The sequence below is a fragment of the Hyposmocoma kahamanoa genome, unplaced genomic scaffold (assembly GCF_003589595.1).
Source record: "Hyposmocoma kahamanoa isolate Upper Pololo Valley unplaced genomic scaffold, ASM358959v1 102, whole genome shotgun sequence".
NCBI lineage: Eukaryota > Metazoa > Arthropoda > Insecta > Lepidoptera > Cosmopterigidae > Hyposmocoma > Hyposmocoma kahamanoa.
This window is the reverse complement of record NW_020653337.1, coordinates 9,384,476-9,402,112: the sequence shown is the minus strand read 5'-3', so window position 1 is coordinate 9,402,112 and position 17,637 is coordinate 9,384,476. Positions and strand designations below refer to the sequence as shown.

General features: G+C 35.3%; 2 protein-coding genes across 3 annotated transcripts in view; both read right to left on the bottom strand.

Moving 5' to 3' along the window:
• Positions 1 to 395: 395 nt before the first annotated feature.
• LOC113234953 (alpha-tocopherol transfer protein-like) lies at positions 396 to 4,969 on the bottom strand. Of its 2 annotated transcripts, none has more exons than XM_026470482.1 (3): positions 4,739 to 4,969; positions 828 to 996; positions 396 to 595 (listed from the first exon to the last, which is right to left on the bottom strand). In XM_026470482.1, exons 1-3 carry the CDS (start codon positions 4,875 to 4,877, stop codon positions 430 to 432), a joined length of 474 nt encoding a protein of 157 aa, XP_026326267.1. In that variant the 5' UTR covers positions 4,878 to 4,969; the 3' UTR covers positions 396 to 429. The 2 variants fall into 2 exon arrangements, with proteins under 2 accessions (XP_026326267.1, XP_026326271.1); XM_026470486.1 differs by having other exon boundaries at positions 828 to 984; positions 4,739 to 4,940.
• A 2,414-nt stretch (positions 4,970 to 7,383) lies between these two features.
• LOC113237128 (protein kinase DC2) overlaps positions 7,384 to 17,637 on the bottom strand; it is a 53,069-nt gene continuing 42,815 nt past the window's right edge. Inside the window, exons 6-7 of the mRNA XM_026473423.1 lie at positions 10,043 to 10,120; positions 7,384 to 9,847 (exon numbers count right to left, since the gene is read on the bottom strand). Of these exons, the coding sequence (XP_026329208.1) occupies positions 9,722 to 9,847; positions 10,043 to 10,120 (204 nt within the window). The 3' untranslated portion in view covers positions 7,384 to 9,721. The remainder of the gene's footprint in view (positions 9,848 to 10,042; positions 10,121 to 17,637) is intronic.

Sequence of the window (17,637 nt, the reverse complement as noted above, 5' to 3'; positions counted from 1 at the left end):
TATATTGCCAGGAACTTTTGTGAATGGGTAAAGGACACGTCTGGTGTTCTACCTAAATACGTAACTCAATTTCACTCGAGGTGTGGGTTGGTTTTTGCTTGCATAATTAAGTCCGATTAAAATTTCTATTCATATACGTCATAAGTCTAGAGCGGTTACACGGCGGCTTTTGGCAGCGATGGAAAGCGATGCTGTAGCGATGGAACGCGATGCTGTAGCGATGCAAACGCGCGACTGCATTGATACAAACGCGCGATTACATCGCTACACTTGTGATTTGTAAGCAATTGCATCAATGCACACGCGCGTCTGTAAATCGCAAGTGAAGCGTTGGAATCGCGCGTTTTACGAACGCGCGTTTGCATCGCTGCTAAAAGTCGCCGTGTGTAACGACTGTTAGACGACTTATGTACTTATACTCAAGTAAAATTAGTAAATCTTGTAACTACTCACTTTTTCAAGAACATTGGATACAGAAACAGTTTCTGTGATGGAATATTTGTCAGGATTGTAGGCTCCAGGTCGTATTATCGTAACTTGCGGTGCAAAGGACGGTGTTGCGTCGGATTTAAAATTTGGCAGAATGAGAAAAACCCTGAGAAGTAGAGAAAAGTACTAGTCATTACAAAAATTATATTTATTTCTTTTTTAATGCAAAAAATATAGCCCTTTACTATTCACACTTACCTATCTTCTGTGAGATTCGCTTAAAAGTCAGTTATAATACGTAAAGAGATTCGAGACTTTGTTTTTTTTTTAAACCAATGCATATTGCGTTTATCTGCTAAGTTTATTAAGGCGAGTACATATACTCAAGGTCTACCTACCCCAGATCCAGAATTTCATTAAATTTCGGATCTGTATGTTTGATCCTATAAAAATCAGGCGCTGTACTCCTGCAGGCATAAAACAGGTCGAGCTTTTCCTTGGTCCTTTCCAGACTGAATTTGCAACCACGTAGAAATGATAGTAGCCATTGATCGTCTGAAATAGTGACTAAAGTTTGTATTTAAGTTTTTATAGAATGTCAGGATGTTTCTCAATTATTTTTTTATGAAATCACTCCACTAATTTGTTATATAATTATTAATACAAAGATTGACATCACCTAGCAAACCGTGTCACGATGCTATGCCAACTAAATCACGGAACAAACCAGCGAACAACACGAACTTTTCTATGTGCTTGTTGTTGGATCTTTCTTTTTTATTTTAACGACTTTTTTGACGTAGCGCCATGTGTGAGAAAAGTATGAAAGTATTTCTTCACCCAATTAGGTAACTTTAAAGTTACCATGGTAGACAAAGATCCGACAACGAGCACATAGACAAATTCGTGAGGTCCGCTGGTTCATTCCGTAGCGTTGAGCACAGTTTGCTAGGAGACGTCAGTACGAATCCGGAATTTTTCTAAGTGTTCGATATTTGTATTAATAATTATAATAAGGTTAGTATGTTTGACATAACTTTACACGTAATTGCTTGTGTAATGAATGGTTACTACAGGATCGCATATCAGTCTCTACATGTTTTTGCGCTCATGATATCTGATGGCCATACTGCCTCACTCGTCATAACTATGTCATTTGCATTTTGGTAACTTTCGAAATATTGGCATTTCAATTACGCTGATTTTGCTTAACTAAATAAAACTTAAAGTAAATAAGACATATAAAACAAACTGCCTCTATAAAGAGGGTGGCAAATATGCTTAATAACTCCTTTTCACTAAAAATTTCGGTTACGTTAGTTATAAACAGTGATGAGAATTAAGGGAGTTGTTTAGCTAAACTAAACAACAATGTGAACATTCCCTTCTACAAATCCAGTGAGTTCTCGGTGATTATATTTGAATATGCGTATTATTTAGTGAAATTTGAGTAAATTGGCGACAAATTATTATTTCCTATTAACATTTTGCTACAAATTATTGTCTCAAAAAATAATATTGTAAGCACGTATTTAAATCCTTTAGCCTTTAAAAAATAAATATGAGTCGTCCTATATTTTGGAATATTTCAAAAATAAACAGTAAAAAAAAAGAAATTTTATATGCAATGATGACTGATACTTTAGGTAAATTAACTCCTTCATTTCCGATCACTGGTTATGAATTATGACAAGGAGGACCGCATAACCTCAAGTATAATCTTGAATCCAAAATACAGTAGGTACGGCTCTCCACTCGTTGTTTGACGCACTAAATAAGTGAGATGCAAGCCTCGAAAAGCTTTTACACATATTTTTTTACATCTACGGAGTTTCCCACAGTGTCAGCCTATAATTTAATACAGAGGAGACGTACCCGTGATAAACCATCACTGCGGCTTCGTGAGATACAATTTGTCTTACCCTTTGTAGGGCAAAGATAAGTCTATTCAGCCTAGTGCACAGATGATCAATGTGATGTTTCCACTTTAGATGTTTGTCAAATTTTACTCCCAGGAAATAAAGCAGTCGACTATATCTACCACTTCATTGTTATACTGCACTTGAATCAGCAATGTATTACAATTATGCGAACTAAACTGCATAGATTTTGTTTTAATAATATTTAAGTCATTTGCAATTCCGGACTGCCACGTAGAGGTTCCAGGTTCGATTCTCTCTCACGTGAGTTTGGGTGTAATTTGTGGTGTCTATGTGTAGTGGCATCCGCGATACAGCGTTTCTCTAGTGCGGGGCTATGAGTGCGTGCGCGTTATTGTTATGAATTCTTCTCCACATGAACCATTTGATCACTTTATGTAGTCCTTCATTTATTTCCATTTCCAACTTGTCTCTATAATAGCATTATGGCGTTTTAATATAAGGGTGTTGTAAGTGTGCTTTCGTGATCTTTGGCATTTGAAAGATCATTTATGTATAAACTGAAAAGAATTGGTCCTAAAATACTTCCTTGTGGAATGCCGCTGCTTTTTGTTTCATAATTATTTTTTACTTTATTTTTATTTATTTATTTATATTCAGGTTACAAAAGGCCCATAAATACATACCCTATCGACTAACATACATAATAATATAATGAAACACTAATACTATTTATTTATTTACACGTATGAACCGCGACGTGTGACGCAACGTGGGTGTCCGGTAACCGTCCTCGGAAACGCCAGAACATGACACCCTTCGGCCAAAAGTTCTCCTTCATGAAGGTCGACAGATGTTGAGTTGGTACTCACACCACAAAGGAAGTAAAATCACATTGTGGCGGGACTCCAACTACTCGACGCTCAGGGCAGCATTGGCTTTCACCCGTGTGTACTCCACAATATCCGCAGACTATTAATAATTAGAGTAATACGTTTGTTTTGTGAAACCTTGTAATTTTCTCAAATTTTACTTATTGTCACATTGTAATTATATTACATATTTCAATCCAATCTTATTATTATTCTATTTTAGAATTACCTACTCATCGATTGGTTGTAAGATATCTACTTAAATTATCGTATTTTTTTCTTGATAACATGTACGTGTAAATATCAGTATATAGTTAATCAACTAAGACTTTATTACAACTAAGATACGAAATGACGTTAAACCAGATTAAACAATTTCGTAATAATAATTATATACCTACGTCTGTTGATTTTTGTTACCGTACAATTAGATTATATAAAATTTGTACTATTAAATTGTGAAATGTAAAATTATTTCGTAGCAGTAGAGCTCCTTGTGAAAGAATTCGTCCGGGGAAGTACTGCCATCTTGCCTATCTCTGCCGCCAAGCAATAATGTGAGCATTACTGTGTTCCAGTTTTGAAGGGTAAAGTGGTGGTGAAGTTACAGGCACAAGGGACTTGTAACTTATATCTCAGGGTGACGAGCACAGTGGCAGTGCCGTCATATCTTTACGATATAAAGCTCTGAGTGGCACTGCAACTGCTGTGGATAGGCGTGTCGCTTAACACCGGGTGCACAACTTTCTCGTCCCGTCACTGGGTGTCATAAAAAAAAGGACTCAAGTCACTCCTATGCTGGGACTTTAGAAAATACTTCTGTAACATTATGTACGTTATGCGACTTAAACGGTGAAACCAACAAACTGAATTAATCCTTTCAAGTTCAGAATTAAGTCCTTATCCACAGTTCTTGGTAGATTGTAGGTGTCTTAAATATTAGGATACGATTGCTTGAGATTTTGGATTTACGTGATATTTCATGGATTGTTTTCGCGTTTAATAATATCTATTGCCACGATCCGGATAAGCCTAGCTATATTGTACATATAGCACTAAATCATTATTACATTTATTACACTAATTTTATTCTGCACATGTCTACAGAAATAATAACGTACTTATTGCACTAATTGTGATTATATAAAAATTAGTGTTTATATAATATTATTTATATAATATTTGTGATTATATAATATTAGACATAACTGGTTGAAGACTGTACCACCTCAGTCAACCGTGACCATAGGACCTGTAAAGGGCCCGAAACGTCGGTTTGTTTGAAAAAACAAATATACGCGATTTAAATCCGGAAAAATATTTCATTTCCTATGTGCAACAATCGCGAAAACCTAAGAACTCGATATACACTTCTCTGTTGTTTAGACACAATTTTTAAAGCCGTGGGTACTTGTGCTCTACGAGATATGCTTATGAAAGCACTTTGGAGTAATTATAAAATCGAGATAACTTTTATCCATCACACGTTGCATTTTCCTTATAGTAGACACCTGTACCTAAAAGTCTATTTTTAAGTAGGTATACAGTAAAACTCACCTGTTCTGGCGCGTAGATGTGGTTGCTTAGCAATCCACTCTTTCAGACTTTGCAAGTCATTCTGCAATCGGTTTGGATCTTCGTTTAATTCATTCTTAGCTCTTTCAGCTAACACCGGTGGTAGCGGACGTACAGTCATTATTTTACAGGTCAACAAATAAGGAGAAATATATTAATATTTTTTTCTATATTGTAACTTTATCATCACCGTCCAATAAAATGAATTGTCCGCTTGCGAGTGTCGTTAGTATAGAATGATATCCAGAAATGATTACCGATTAGCTATCTACATTTGCAAAGAGATAAACGGAGCGTTCTATATAATATTAATTTCATTTATATATTTTTAAAATAAAATATAAGTGTGTATTTCACCTCCATCTCACCTTCATGTTGGAAAGTGACAATGAAGTATACTGCCTCCGTGACCGCACGATCCCGCAGAGGTCCCGGTTTCTATTCCCGAGCCGAAAGAAATGTTTATATAGCCTACATTTATATTCTCTCGTGAGTTTGGGTGTAATTTATAGTTATATATATCCATGGCACCCGCGATACAGGCTTTCTCTAGTACGGGGCTATGAGCGTGTGCATTAAAAATAAAAAGTCGACGATAGAACATGAACACCTAAATAATGCCTAAAGTTGTAATGTTCAGAGAAAAAGTCTGCAGGCAGGGAATTCCAATCAATAGTCGTCCAAGCAAAACACTTCGTGTGACGTCTTAGGACATCTACAACATAGGGAGGCGTGGTACTTTAAGTAAATTGGATTATACACTCTGTATATAATTGTTCTTTAATTATACACCTGATTAATATTATGTTACATTTATTACTATTAGTAAAGTAAGTAAGTATTACTATGATTTGAAAGTACAATTTTTGTAATGAATAAAAAATAAATAAAAAAATATTTTTGAATGATATTAGTAAGATGGACATTTCCGTCGTAGACTTTAATGAGAGGAGAAAAAATGAACGAATCTTGCACTTGTACTTATCATTTTACATTATTATTATATATAAATAAATAAAAATAAAATAATAAAGAATACGAACCGTAGAATCTTGGCGATTTAAAGCTGTGAGTGGCACTGCAACTGTTATGGATAGGCGTGCGGCTTACCACCAGGCGCACGACTGGTTCGTCACGTCACTTAGTATTACTTATAAAAAAACCCTCGCCAGACATGGACCCGTGCGCTGCAGTGGGACATATAAATGGGTTGATGATGTTGATGTATCATTTCTACGTTTAATGTAGCATTTACAAATTGAAGAAATATTTATTAAATAGACTGCTAAATTGAAATGAAAACGACAACGATTCTTCTTTGATCTGTTTAGAAAAGTAAACGTTGAATGTTTATTTCCAAATTATGAGTCGTCAACCAGTCTTCTACGCAGTATAAACGAATCAGCTTCAAGTAAGTGCGCCACAATTCTTAAAATATTGCGTTTACATTTCCGAACTTCAGCTGGAAAACGTCTACTACTGAGTATAAGCCTTTTCTATAGCATGCCTCTAACAGCTCTTGTTACCTTTACGCTAGATGTTTACGTACCAAGTAGGTGAGATAGAATGTTTTTTAGGAGCACAGATTCTTCATAGTAGTTGTGTTGAATTTTTTTTTATAATGTCAACAACACAAGTCGTGCGCCTGACAGTAAGCTACACGCCTGTCCATAACAGTTGCAGTGCCACTCAGTGCTTTAAATCGCAAAGATCTGAGGGGCACTGTCACTGCGCTCGTCACCCTGAGACATAAGTTGACAAGTCCCATGTGCCTGTAATTTCACCAGCACCCTTACCATTCAAAACCGAAAAACTGTTACGCTGACATTACTGCTTCGCGGCAGAAATAGGTAAAGTGGCAGTACTTCCCTGGACGAACTCTTTCACAAGGAGCTCTACTGCTATTTAAGTATGCACTTTTCAACCAAAAAACAATCATTAAAATCATAAAGAGTTATCACGTAACATGCATACAAAAAACATACAGTGGAATTGAGAATCTCCTTCTTTTTTTGAAGTCGGTTAAAAAAGTAAAATAGGAAATGGGAAAGTGTTCTTTGTGGCAATTTTTTTTAGTATCCCAAACAAAATTTCTCACTTCGAAATAGTAGTGTCCTTTAATCCCGAAAGTCCCGAAATAGTATCCTTTCTTGCCTCTGTAATCTACTTTGGAAAATTTTGAAATCTATTTTTAAAGTAAAGCTTTTTTGGATGCATTCCGAAAGTCTTCGTAAGTACTATAACAACATCGTTTATTTGTTCTGATTCATAGCACATTTCGGTTACTCTCGGATTAAAATAAACGAATCATCTTTTATGAATCCTAGTTAGGTACTTTATATTTGTGTAATACGAGGCTTTGAGACGAAAAAAAGTTTTTTTTAATATGCCAGACAACTACACTAATTGCCTAGTCACAAACTAGAAAACAGTCTGTACTACGATTAACAGAACATCGGAACTCACTCCAGGGAACTACGGAACACCTACACCAGAACTAATTTGGAAAAGTTGATTTCCCAATTTGGGCCTACCGGGAATCGAACACGGGGCCTCCCCATCAAGCACCCACAATGCAAACCGTCGGTCCACTGAGGGCGTCAAAGTATTAAAAGACAATGTAAGATTTAAACAACGCATTTATTTTAAATATCTATTTTCTAATACACTTTACAACCCTGTTACATTTAGCAATTATTACATTTCTCTAATGAAGAATGATTAATAGTTAACGATTAGGGTTCTTCAATTCTTCTCTAATAGTTTGACAAACAATGCCAATTTCACTTCACAATTATTTTGACTACGAAGATCACAGTAAGTAAGTATGGCCCGCAAACATTAATCTTTTAGGCTACTGGTGATTTAAACGGATGATTTTGGCTTGAGAGTTGGAAATAACGAAATAGATAATACCTGTAGCTAAAAGGCAAAAGAGCTTGTCCATATTTTGGAATTTAGATGTTTTTACAAACAATGCTTTAGGATGCTAAAAATCACGCAATGGTAACATTAAGTCCTATCATCGTTAATTTTTTATTTAATGTATTTCATTTGACCTTTACTGCTTAATTAACAGCATAATAATCTTTGAAAGACTCTGTAGTAAAAATTTATTTACCTCTCACCTACAGATATTACGTCAATTATTTGGCTTTAAACAAAAGTATTTCTTGTATTACGTGAACCAGAAAAATTAAATTAAATTAGAGATGTAGCTCAAGGATCCAAATCTGTTTTAAATAGTTCAATTTTCAAAACTAACAAGATTCTTCTTGGAATCAATTACCGAGGAAATTGATTAAGTTATTTCGAGTAACCAAGGCAACAAGCTGACCCATAAATTCTGCTTATAACTGGTAAGTTGCATAAATATCACCACTGAATAATCAAAGACGAGCTCTCACCTCAAGCCGTTTTCATCCGCTTGTATATCTAATTTATTTTTATGATAGGTACTTCTTCATAATTTACAGTAATGTGCTTAAAACGCGGGATAACTAGATGAAATGAGAACATCATATTATCGTATAACCACGACCACAAATAAAAATATTACGCACAAAATGTATTATTTGAGGACGGATTTAAAACAAAAGAATCCACGACTTTAAAACGTTTTTGCATCAACATAGCTTTTGCAATGTCACACAAAAACGGTGCATTATTACACACATAAAATAAAAAATAAATACCTATATAACTATTTATGATGTTCAACTACAATAAAATTAATTACAGGATATTGCAGAGAATGTTCCAACCACATTGCAGCTACTGTTCATACTCATAAATAAAACAAATATATAACGAAAAAATATTGTTTTGTATAGACAGAGAAAAATATTTGAGATAATTAAAAATGCTATTGATATTATCTTGAATACTATCACCAACTGCAGTATGATCAAATTATTTTCTTTCCCTCTGTATATCTATTTATTTACTAAATATTAAATCACAAACATTGGATTTCTGCATGACATGAAACTTAAAATTAATTCTTACTTAACTACAGTTGCACTAGAAAGCATTGGAATTTTAACGCATTACTCTTACAAATTAACTTATATACAATAATGTTGAATTGTTAAGCCTCTTCAAAAATTTATTATTTAAACATGGCGGTTAGAGTTCTAAATGAGTATAAAAATAATTATTTTCCTTTAATGTTACTTCAATATTATCTTTATGAGATCAAGCTATCTTTTTAAATGCATGTTTCAGACCACAAAATCGTTCAAAATAAAGATAGCTTTAATCTCTCGGTCTGTTATACAATCGTCGCCTTACTTTCTCACACTCGTATCTTAAAACACAAAGTTACTAAAATGCAAAGAATCCATTGTATATACCAATTGCAGCAGACTGATTTCACATCACCTTCCCTTCATATTTCCACACTGGCTTTTACGTTTTCTTGAAGTAATGCATCCAAATTAACACCTTTAATAAAACAATTGAAAATAAATAGAAAGTTTTGCTATATCCTGAATAATCACTCTTTATAAGATACGAGCTTGAGAAAGTAAGGCATCGATATATCCTCTTTAAGAACAATCTAAAAAAACCTATTCCGAAAAATACAGGCAAAATCAGTTAATATACTCATCATTGCATTTTATATTCAGTACCTACAATATATATATATATATGGGAAGTCATATTTTTAATTCGCTTTTCACGATGGTTTCCTTTACACACTGCGTAAAATTCGATTCAAAAGTGTTTGAAATAGAAAAGTAAACACTTATCGACGCGAAATTCATTTGTTCCGTGTTAACTTTAATAGCAAAAACGAGTTGTATTGGATTCGATATGCTAAAAGTGACAATTTTCATTTGAGCCATGACTTTCTATCCATATACTTAGATTACTAGTTCATATCCAAATAAATATGGAGGTAGTGGCTCACTTTGAACAAGTTAATTTACATGTACATCCTTTACGTTTACGCGGTGACAATCAAAAGTTGGCAAAAAGTTTCAATTCCTCTGGATCCAGAGCTCGTACTGACTTCCAATCGGTCTCAGGGTATTCATCGAAGTTGGAAGTATCGCCCTCGTATGATACAGCTGGTATTATAGGTGGCTGGAAATAGAAAACGTATACTTTCAAAATAATCCCCAATAGAAGTTTCAAGGGCTCATAGAATCTAATTCTGTTGTCGACGGTACATTTGAATGATTTACAAAAATAGGAATGATGTTATCATGATTACGTTTCCAGTGGGCAGTAATATTTTCTACAAGTCAAAATAACATTTTGATGTAAGTAAATACAGACCTGCAATTTCTTCATGAAGACGTCGGCCCAGTCTATATGCTTGAACCATCTGTGCCTCTTCACATCTTCTGTGCCGCACTGCAAAAAAGAGATCAAAGATTGTAAATACAAACAAACAACAAATCAGAAAGGAATCAAGATCAACAACCGGTTGCGGTCACTGAAAGCGCCCGCCATAAACATGAGAATGTGTCTTACAATAGCCTTTTCGATCGGGATGGACCATAAAATTCTCATCGGAATTGGCCGAAATTACAGCAACACTGCTATTATTTACGTACACGACGTTCCTCCCACGTTCGTCTATATAGTAGACGATAAATTCATAGATTTAGACTAAGAAGAGCGAGTCACGCTCCAATTTATCTTCCCGCAGTGATGCCAAGCCGATCGTAATTTCACAGTAGCAAACTCTTTAGGGTATTCTGCTGCAGCACGGCGCTTATAACTAGCCCGCTGGCTGTAATTTTATGTAATTTTCTAATTCGCTCAGCGGAAGCATTGGTTTTAATAGGCTAAATAGCTTTTGTCCACAAGATATATTAATCGTAATAACATGTATCGTCCAGAGAAGTACAGCCACCTTCCTTATTTCTGCCACCAAGCTAAAATGCATAACTGCGTTGTTAGTGAAATTATAGGTACATAGGGACTTGTCAACTTATATATCTCAGGGTGACGAGCGCGGTGGCAGTGCCCCTCAGATCTTTGAGATTTGAAGCTCTAAGTGGTTTATATACGTGTACGGACACGTCCAGTGATGGTGTAGTAGGGAAGAGTGGAAGAGGACAGCTGGTAGGGACTAGTGGAATAAGCCACTGTAACTGTTATGGACAGGCCAGGCCAGACGCACGACTTGTTCGTCCCGTTTCTTGGTGTCATAAAAAAACAAACTTTTTGCTTCGGTATACTGTCACGTACTAATTGTATTTATATCTTAGGTTCCTGTTCTTCATTAGTATTTATTAGAATAAAATTTCTTGATTCCAGATATTATGCCGAATTGAAAACTAACCTTTAAGTAATGAATTTTGTATGCAACAAATCAAATAAAATGCATCCAAAACCTGACAAAAAACAAAGTTGCCAGTTCATGTACTATTCTACAAATAGCATCTAAGAAATAAGAATTACAAGATACATGTGTCAGTGTCGCCGCGTCAGTGGGATAAATTAACGCGTCGGATCAGTAATTAGTTGTCTGGTTGAGCAAGCCACTGACCGAGCACCCAGTTTTCTAAATGGCTTGTTATTCTAATCGAAGGTTGCTACAGAACATCACAGATTAATTAAATAAGTTATTCAACTATTACTACACAATGCTGAAAAGATAATACCTATACGTAAATTAGTTGTGACTGTAAATGAAACGAGTCGAGAAAGTAACTTTTGGTATTTTTTTGATATCAAGGGATGGGACGAACAAATCGTGCGCCTGGTAGCAAGCAACACGTCTGTCCGTAACAGTTGCAGTACCGCTCAGAATTTTAAATCGCAAAGGTCTGAGAGACACTGGTACGCCCCGTCACCCTGCGACTAATTGTAAAGTTCCATATGCCTGTCATTTCAACGGCACGTCACGCTGACATTACTGCGTGGCAGCAATAAATCGGTAATATGACAGTACCTACTTCCCTGGACGAACTCTTGCATAAGGAGCTCTACTGCTATTATAATATATTCGGAAGTCAATGCCGTAAATATCTCAGGTAACCATGAGGTTACCTGGGATATTTACAGTTCTTGAAAAATACGAAACTCATAGTCTTATAACAATAATAATGCCAAATGCCAGGCACCATTTGGTATTCCCTGTACTATGAATTCTGGAGCAACAGAATTCATTCCGGGGCACTACCCGGAATACCCAGACCAGCACCAAAAGGAAACCTCGGAGTAGATCGCCAAAAACGTCAGAGCTAGTCTATTGTTACTATTGTGGTAAGGGTGCTGGCGAAATTACAGGCACATGAGACTTGTCAACTTATGTCTCAGGGCATCGAACATAAACCAGAAATAGAGACGAAATGTCATTTAATTTGTTTGAAAACTATTCTACCATGTCATTACTGTGACAACTGCGCTTCGATTGGCCAGCCCGAATTCGAAACAATAAGAGTTAAAGATATTATCTTTATTACAATAAATACAGAATGTTTTTGGAATATACGAAGACGTACACACAGGTCAGTTGTTGGCGCTTCTATATTTCAGTGCAAACGAGAGTTGATGTTTATAAGTGATGTATCACTGATGAGTTACCAGGAATGTAAAAATGATGTATGGCCCTTATTTCGTCTCTATTTCTGGTTATATACTCGACGTGTCAGAATGTCGAGCGCAGTGGCAGTGCGCTTTAGATGTTCGCGATTTATAGCGCTGAGTGGCACTGTAACTGTTATGGATAGGCGTGTAGCTTACCATCAGGAGCACGACTTATTCGCCCCGTCACTTGATATTACATTTTTTTAAATCTAATTATTCGTTTTGAAAAGCGAATTTTTTAAGGTCGGATTTTTTTATAAATAAGTTATAATTAATAACAACGTTTGTTATAACACATTTCCAATTCTACACCAAAAGTAATGTATGTAAATTGAGCAGTTGTACCCACACATTGTTTATAGTGCGTACTGACAGTATAAACGTAAGTATATCGTCTTTGTGACATCACTCAAATGGTTGGACGTTTGAAGTCTCCGCGCCTTTGGCTCGTACAGTGACGGATGGCTTTCTAAACATCTTTGCGACAGCTCGGTGAAACCAGACTAGAAACTGCAGTTTAAAAATACACTGCGAAACCGCTTTTAAGGGCATTATATTTTTAGATTGTTTTTCTACTAAACGAATTTAGATGGTGAGAGTTGTTCTTAATTAACATTTATATGAGATTTAGTTCTATAAGTGTCGTCAATGTGGTAGTTTCGTTTCTATTTTTATTTCAGATCTAAAAATAACTTGTATTCTTGTTGACTGCCGTGATAGCCTAATGGTTTGACCTACCGCCTCTCAGCAGAGGCCGTGGATTCGAATCCAGGCCCGCACCTCTGAGTTAATGTTTATGTGCGAAATAGAATTTAATTGTCGCCTGAGAAGAGATCCATACCCGGCAATGGAACGTATAAATGGGTCAAAGATGATTGTTGACAGCTGCTACAACCTACGCACTGCTCATTGTTAAATATACATACAACACACCCCTTATATACAATAATAAATAATCTCAGTACAGAGTACTAAAAAACCGACCTGAAAGGTACGTGGAATTACATATAATTACCAACTTTTATTGAAATCGGTTACCGGAAAGTGCGCAAACCCGGATTCATCCCCTAGTTCGCCACTATACGGGACTTGACACAGGATATAATAAAAATCGGTTCTCACTACTCAAAGTATATTAAGAGAGAGAAACGCCTTTAATTGGAGAATAGCAAAATCAACCATTAAAATAATTGCTCCTTATAATAAAATTTAGGCGCTATTTATAAACTGAATGTTCATGCCTCAACAGCCACCCTCAGATTTGGATGATTTTCTTCAAAATTAAATGGGACCACTGTGGAGGTACTATAGCACAGGACGGACCTGGCGCCTCCACCACTTATAGCATGGTACGTAGCTTGGGTAGCGTAGCGATAGGTACTTTATAAATATAAACGACGATTATATTATACTTATAACTTTATACGTGTGTTCAATTTCAAAGTTTTGTCCAGAACTCCTAGATGTCTATTTGACATCTATTATTCTTACAATTATAAATACAAAACCTAAGCTGCCTGTACTACAGTACCCTCTTTCCAACAAAAAACCGGAGTTATAGCGTAACATACATAAAAAAAAGCATACTGTCGAATTGAGAAACTCCTCCTTTTTTTGAAGTCGGTTAATAATGATTTATAGACAAAGTACTATATATAAAATAGTAATCATTCTATGAAAATAAGTAAAAAAAATCATTCTACTTATGTCCATATCCACAGTTATGAGGTTTATTCCTGCGGTAATCGTTTCGTGTCATCACGCAAACTTCAGCGAAGAAAGTTTTACATATTTCGAAACCCTACCTTTGTTTCCGACGTGCACGCAAATTTCATGTCATTTCTTTACGTTAGTAACTGATTTATAATCCATTGTCATACGATCGGAGGAACAACTGTAGTTGTCACAAATTTAATTGCTAAATATGCTTGTTCTTTTCAATCATTTACCAATTTAGCGTAAATATAGATTTAAACTAAAGACGCGTTAAAAAGATTGCAAAATTCAATAAACATAATTAGTTCATATTTAAGTAATTTATTATTCTAGTTTATAACAAATAGATAAACCATATGATAGATGATCAAAGTATCATTAACATAATATATATTGCATAATTTTATTGATAAATTTATTGTAACCATAGCGCCATAGTCCATACAAATATAGATGCACAATGAAGAAACATATAATACACTAAGCAACGCACTTCTGGACGCACTAAAGCAAGTTCTCTCTGGACTTTAGCCAGATTTGTTTTCGTTTAATTTAATAGTTAGGTCATACATAAGTGATTTGCTGGAGAACACAAACAATGCATCATTATACAATACGTAGTGGACAAATGCTTTCCTAGGAAACAAATTGTTGTGAAACTATTGCATAGGGACAACAAAACTCCGTATTGACAAAATATTACTTGGGTGTATTCATAGAACTTTCTATGCACGCATACAGTAAAAGGAGGATCTCGGCCACATCTACACTTACCATTATATGAGACACAAGTCGACTCATCCGAAGAACAGAGTCCGATGTGATTATATAGCGAAAAGAGAATAAGTATGTTACGAGAATAATTTCGTTATTCAAACGAAGGCCTATTGTAAAGGTGTTTTGAGAATTTCTACATCTTAGTTCGTTTCGGGAATATAAAATCGAACAACAGTCGATCTGACATCCACAGCGAAGTAGGACGACCGAAATATACTATGTCCTGAGAACAAATAGTCTTGCACATATATCTTTATTGTACGGATGGGTCGAAGTAAAAGTTTGCCATAAAAACATAGTAAACCGGGCACATGAGACTTGTCAACTTTTGTGTCAGGGTGACGGGCGCAGTGGCAGTGCCCCTCCGTTCTTTGCGTTATAAAGCTTTGATTAGCACTGCAACTGTTCTACATGACTTATACATCCCGTGGCCCGTCACTAGATATCATTAAAAACATTTACAAAATGCTAGTAGAAAATACTGCATTATGGCGCATTTACACCAAGTCATTTATTCACGACAATGTACTTTAAGATTGTCAACCTATGTGTAACCGATATAATACGCCCTATATACGATAGTAATGCGCCCTAATCTCATCTACGGAGAGAAAACATCACATTGATCCAATGCGACTTAGAGCCTTGGTATATGTTGTACACTTGATTTCATTTTTACAATTGAAATTATAGAAAAAGTGTAGTAAGCAATATTAAGCAATTAAGCAGAACTGCGTCTTATTTTCCGAGGTAAACGTACCTTAGAAAAAAATCCATCTTAATTAAATATTGACAATAAAAACTGAAAAATTGACTCGCTATTTCTGCTACATCTATATTAAGTGTTCGCGTCAGACATCTGTCCGTACAGGTTACAGCTGCACTTGTTGATTTTTTGCTACTTCGAATTTCTTTGTTTGATTTGTTTACTAAACCAGTAATTTCCAACTGACTTGTGATTAGAAACTAAGATCGAAACTAGAGATCATAATTGAAAATAATATAATGTGACTTCAGAGTCTTAGTATATCTTGTACATTTGATTTCGTTTATACAATTGAAATTATATAAAAAAGTGTGGTAAGCGTTGTATTATGCTTACTGACCAATTTCTGACTACAAATTAAAAATCTTTGTATACAAGTTGACAAGGTTTAGATTAGATGTTATTTATGGAGTGACTGGACACTGGCCAAGTCCAAGAGGGATATAAATTTTCTTTTTGTACCAAACTCGAATTAAACGTGTCTCACAAGAGCTTTGCCTGTCGGAGCACCTACGGATTATTAATCGTCTTCTGTCTTTCAGAAAAGTATTAAGCACATACATTTTAACTTCGCATATTTGTTTATACAGAGCATTGATCCTCTACATCTTACGTGAGGAGTCTGACACACACACATTTCAGCACTAAACTAGACAACAAAAAATACACCCAGATATTTATTTCATTTCGTACATTGGTTCTACCAGTTGATGAATCGGATGCGTCTCAACAATTGATCAACTGAGGTCATTTTTCTTTGAGACAGAACCTATCGTAACTAACAAAAACAACGAATAAGAGGAGACTGAATAAAAAACTTTTCTATGCACGTCATTCAGTAGATACGTATAATCGCTTTAGCAAACAAAATATAACAATTATTATATTTAGCCACACGTTTACACGTGTTATTTTCCGCTCCGCATCCAGTGTATGCCAATCATAATTCAAAACACCCTCGTATTCAGTTCAAGCGGGTGGTCAAGCGCAAGGCTGGATATTTCCAGTCATAACTAGGGTTGCCACGTGTCTGGTTTACTAATGACGATAATTTTCCGGCTTTAAGACACTTTATGTACTGGAAATAAGCTTTCTATTAATTAAACCTGCTGCCAAACAATGGATCGTTGAAATTTATTGTTCCTATTGTAATATTTACTATAAGCTTTAATTACGCAAGTGGATGCCAGAGAACAATACTTGTCGTTATTGGTCATATGTAATGCGTATAGCTTTATCTTGAACAAATTAATTTTTGGTTAACGATTTTTTTACTACCCAGGATTCTATTTGCTCCGAACTTCTTTCTGCCACATAACTTCGTTTGTTGTTAGAAAAACATTATGGTATATAAATAATTAATTACAAGAAACAATTAAGTATTTCAAAAATTCAGTTTCTTCACTTTTAAATTGACTTTATAATCCCGGGTTGTATAATCTCCAGGGCCTCTTCACTCTAAGATTAAACTTCAGCTTTAATATGCTAGACACTCCCTAAATAAAACAATGCTAGAAATAAAACACATTTACGTTACACGTGATGTCTAAGGCTTGAGTTAGAGAAGCGACGCACTCATTGTAATATTAAAAAAACAATAGTTTAGGTTTGCCTACTGTTCACTGTGCTGGATTTAGTATGTAGATCCAGAAACACTATACTCAATTGGAATTATGTATTCCAATGAAGTAACAAGTAAACAGGGGAAAACGTACCTCAATATAAAATCCACATGAATTAAAACTTGACAATCATGACTGGAAAAGTGACTCGCCATTTAGTACATCGAATCTGTTCATTGTAATAAAACTCTAGCTCCACTTATTGCTTTTTATTAGATCGAGATACTTAGTTTGATTTGTTTACTAGACCAGTAATTTCCAATTGACTTGTGATTACAAACTACGATCGAAACTGGAGATGAAAACTGAAAAATAGTGTTTTTCATTCGACCTTTCGATTGGATGTGTTTATTATGCGAATGAGTTACCATAAACGCCAGAGACGCAAAAAAACAACTTTAAGTTATGGCAAACGTAGAAAGTTTACCCAATCGACTATCTAGCGTAAA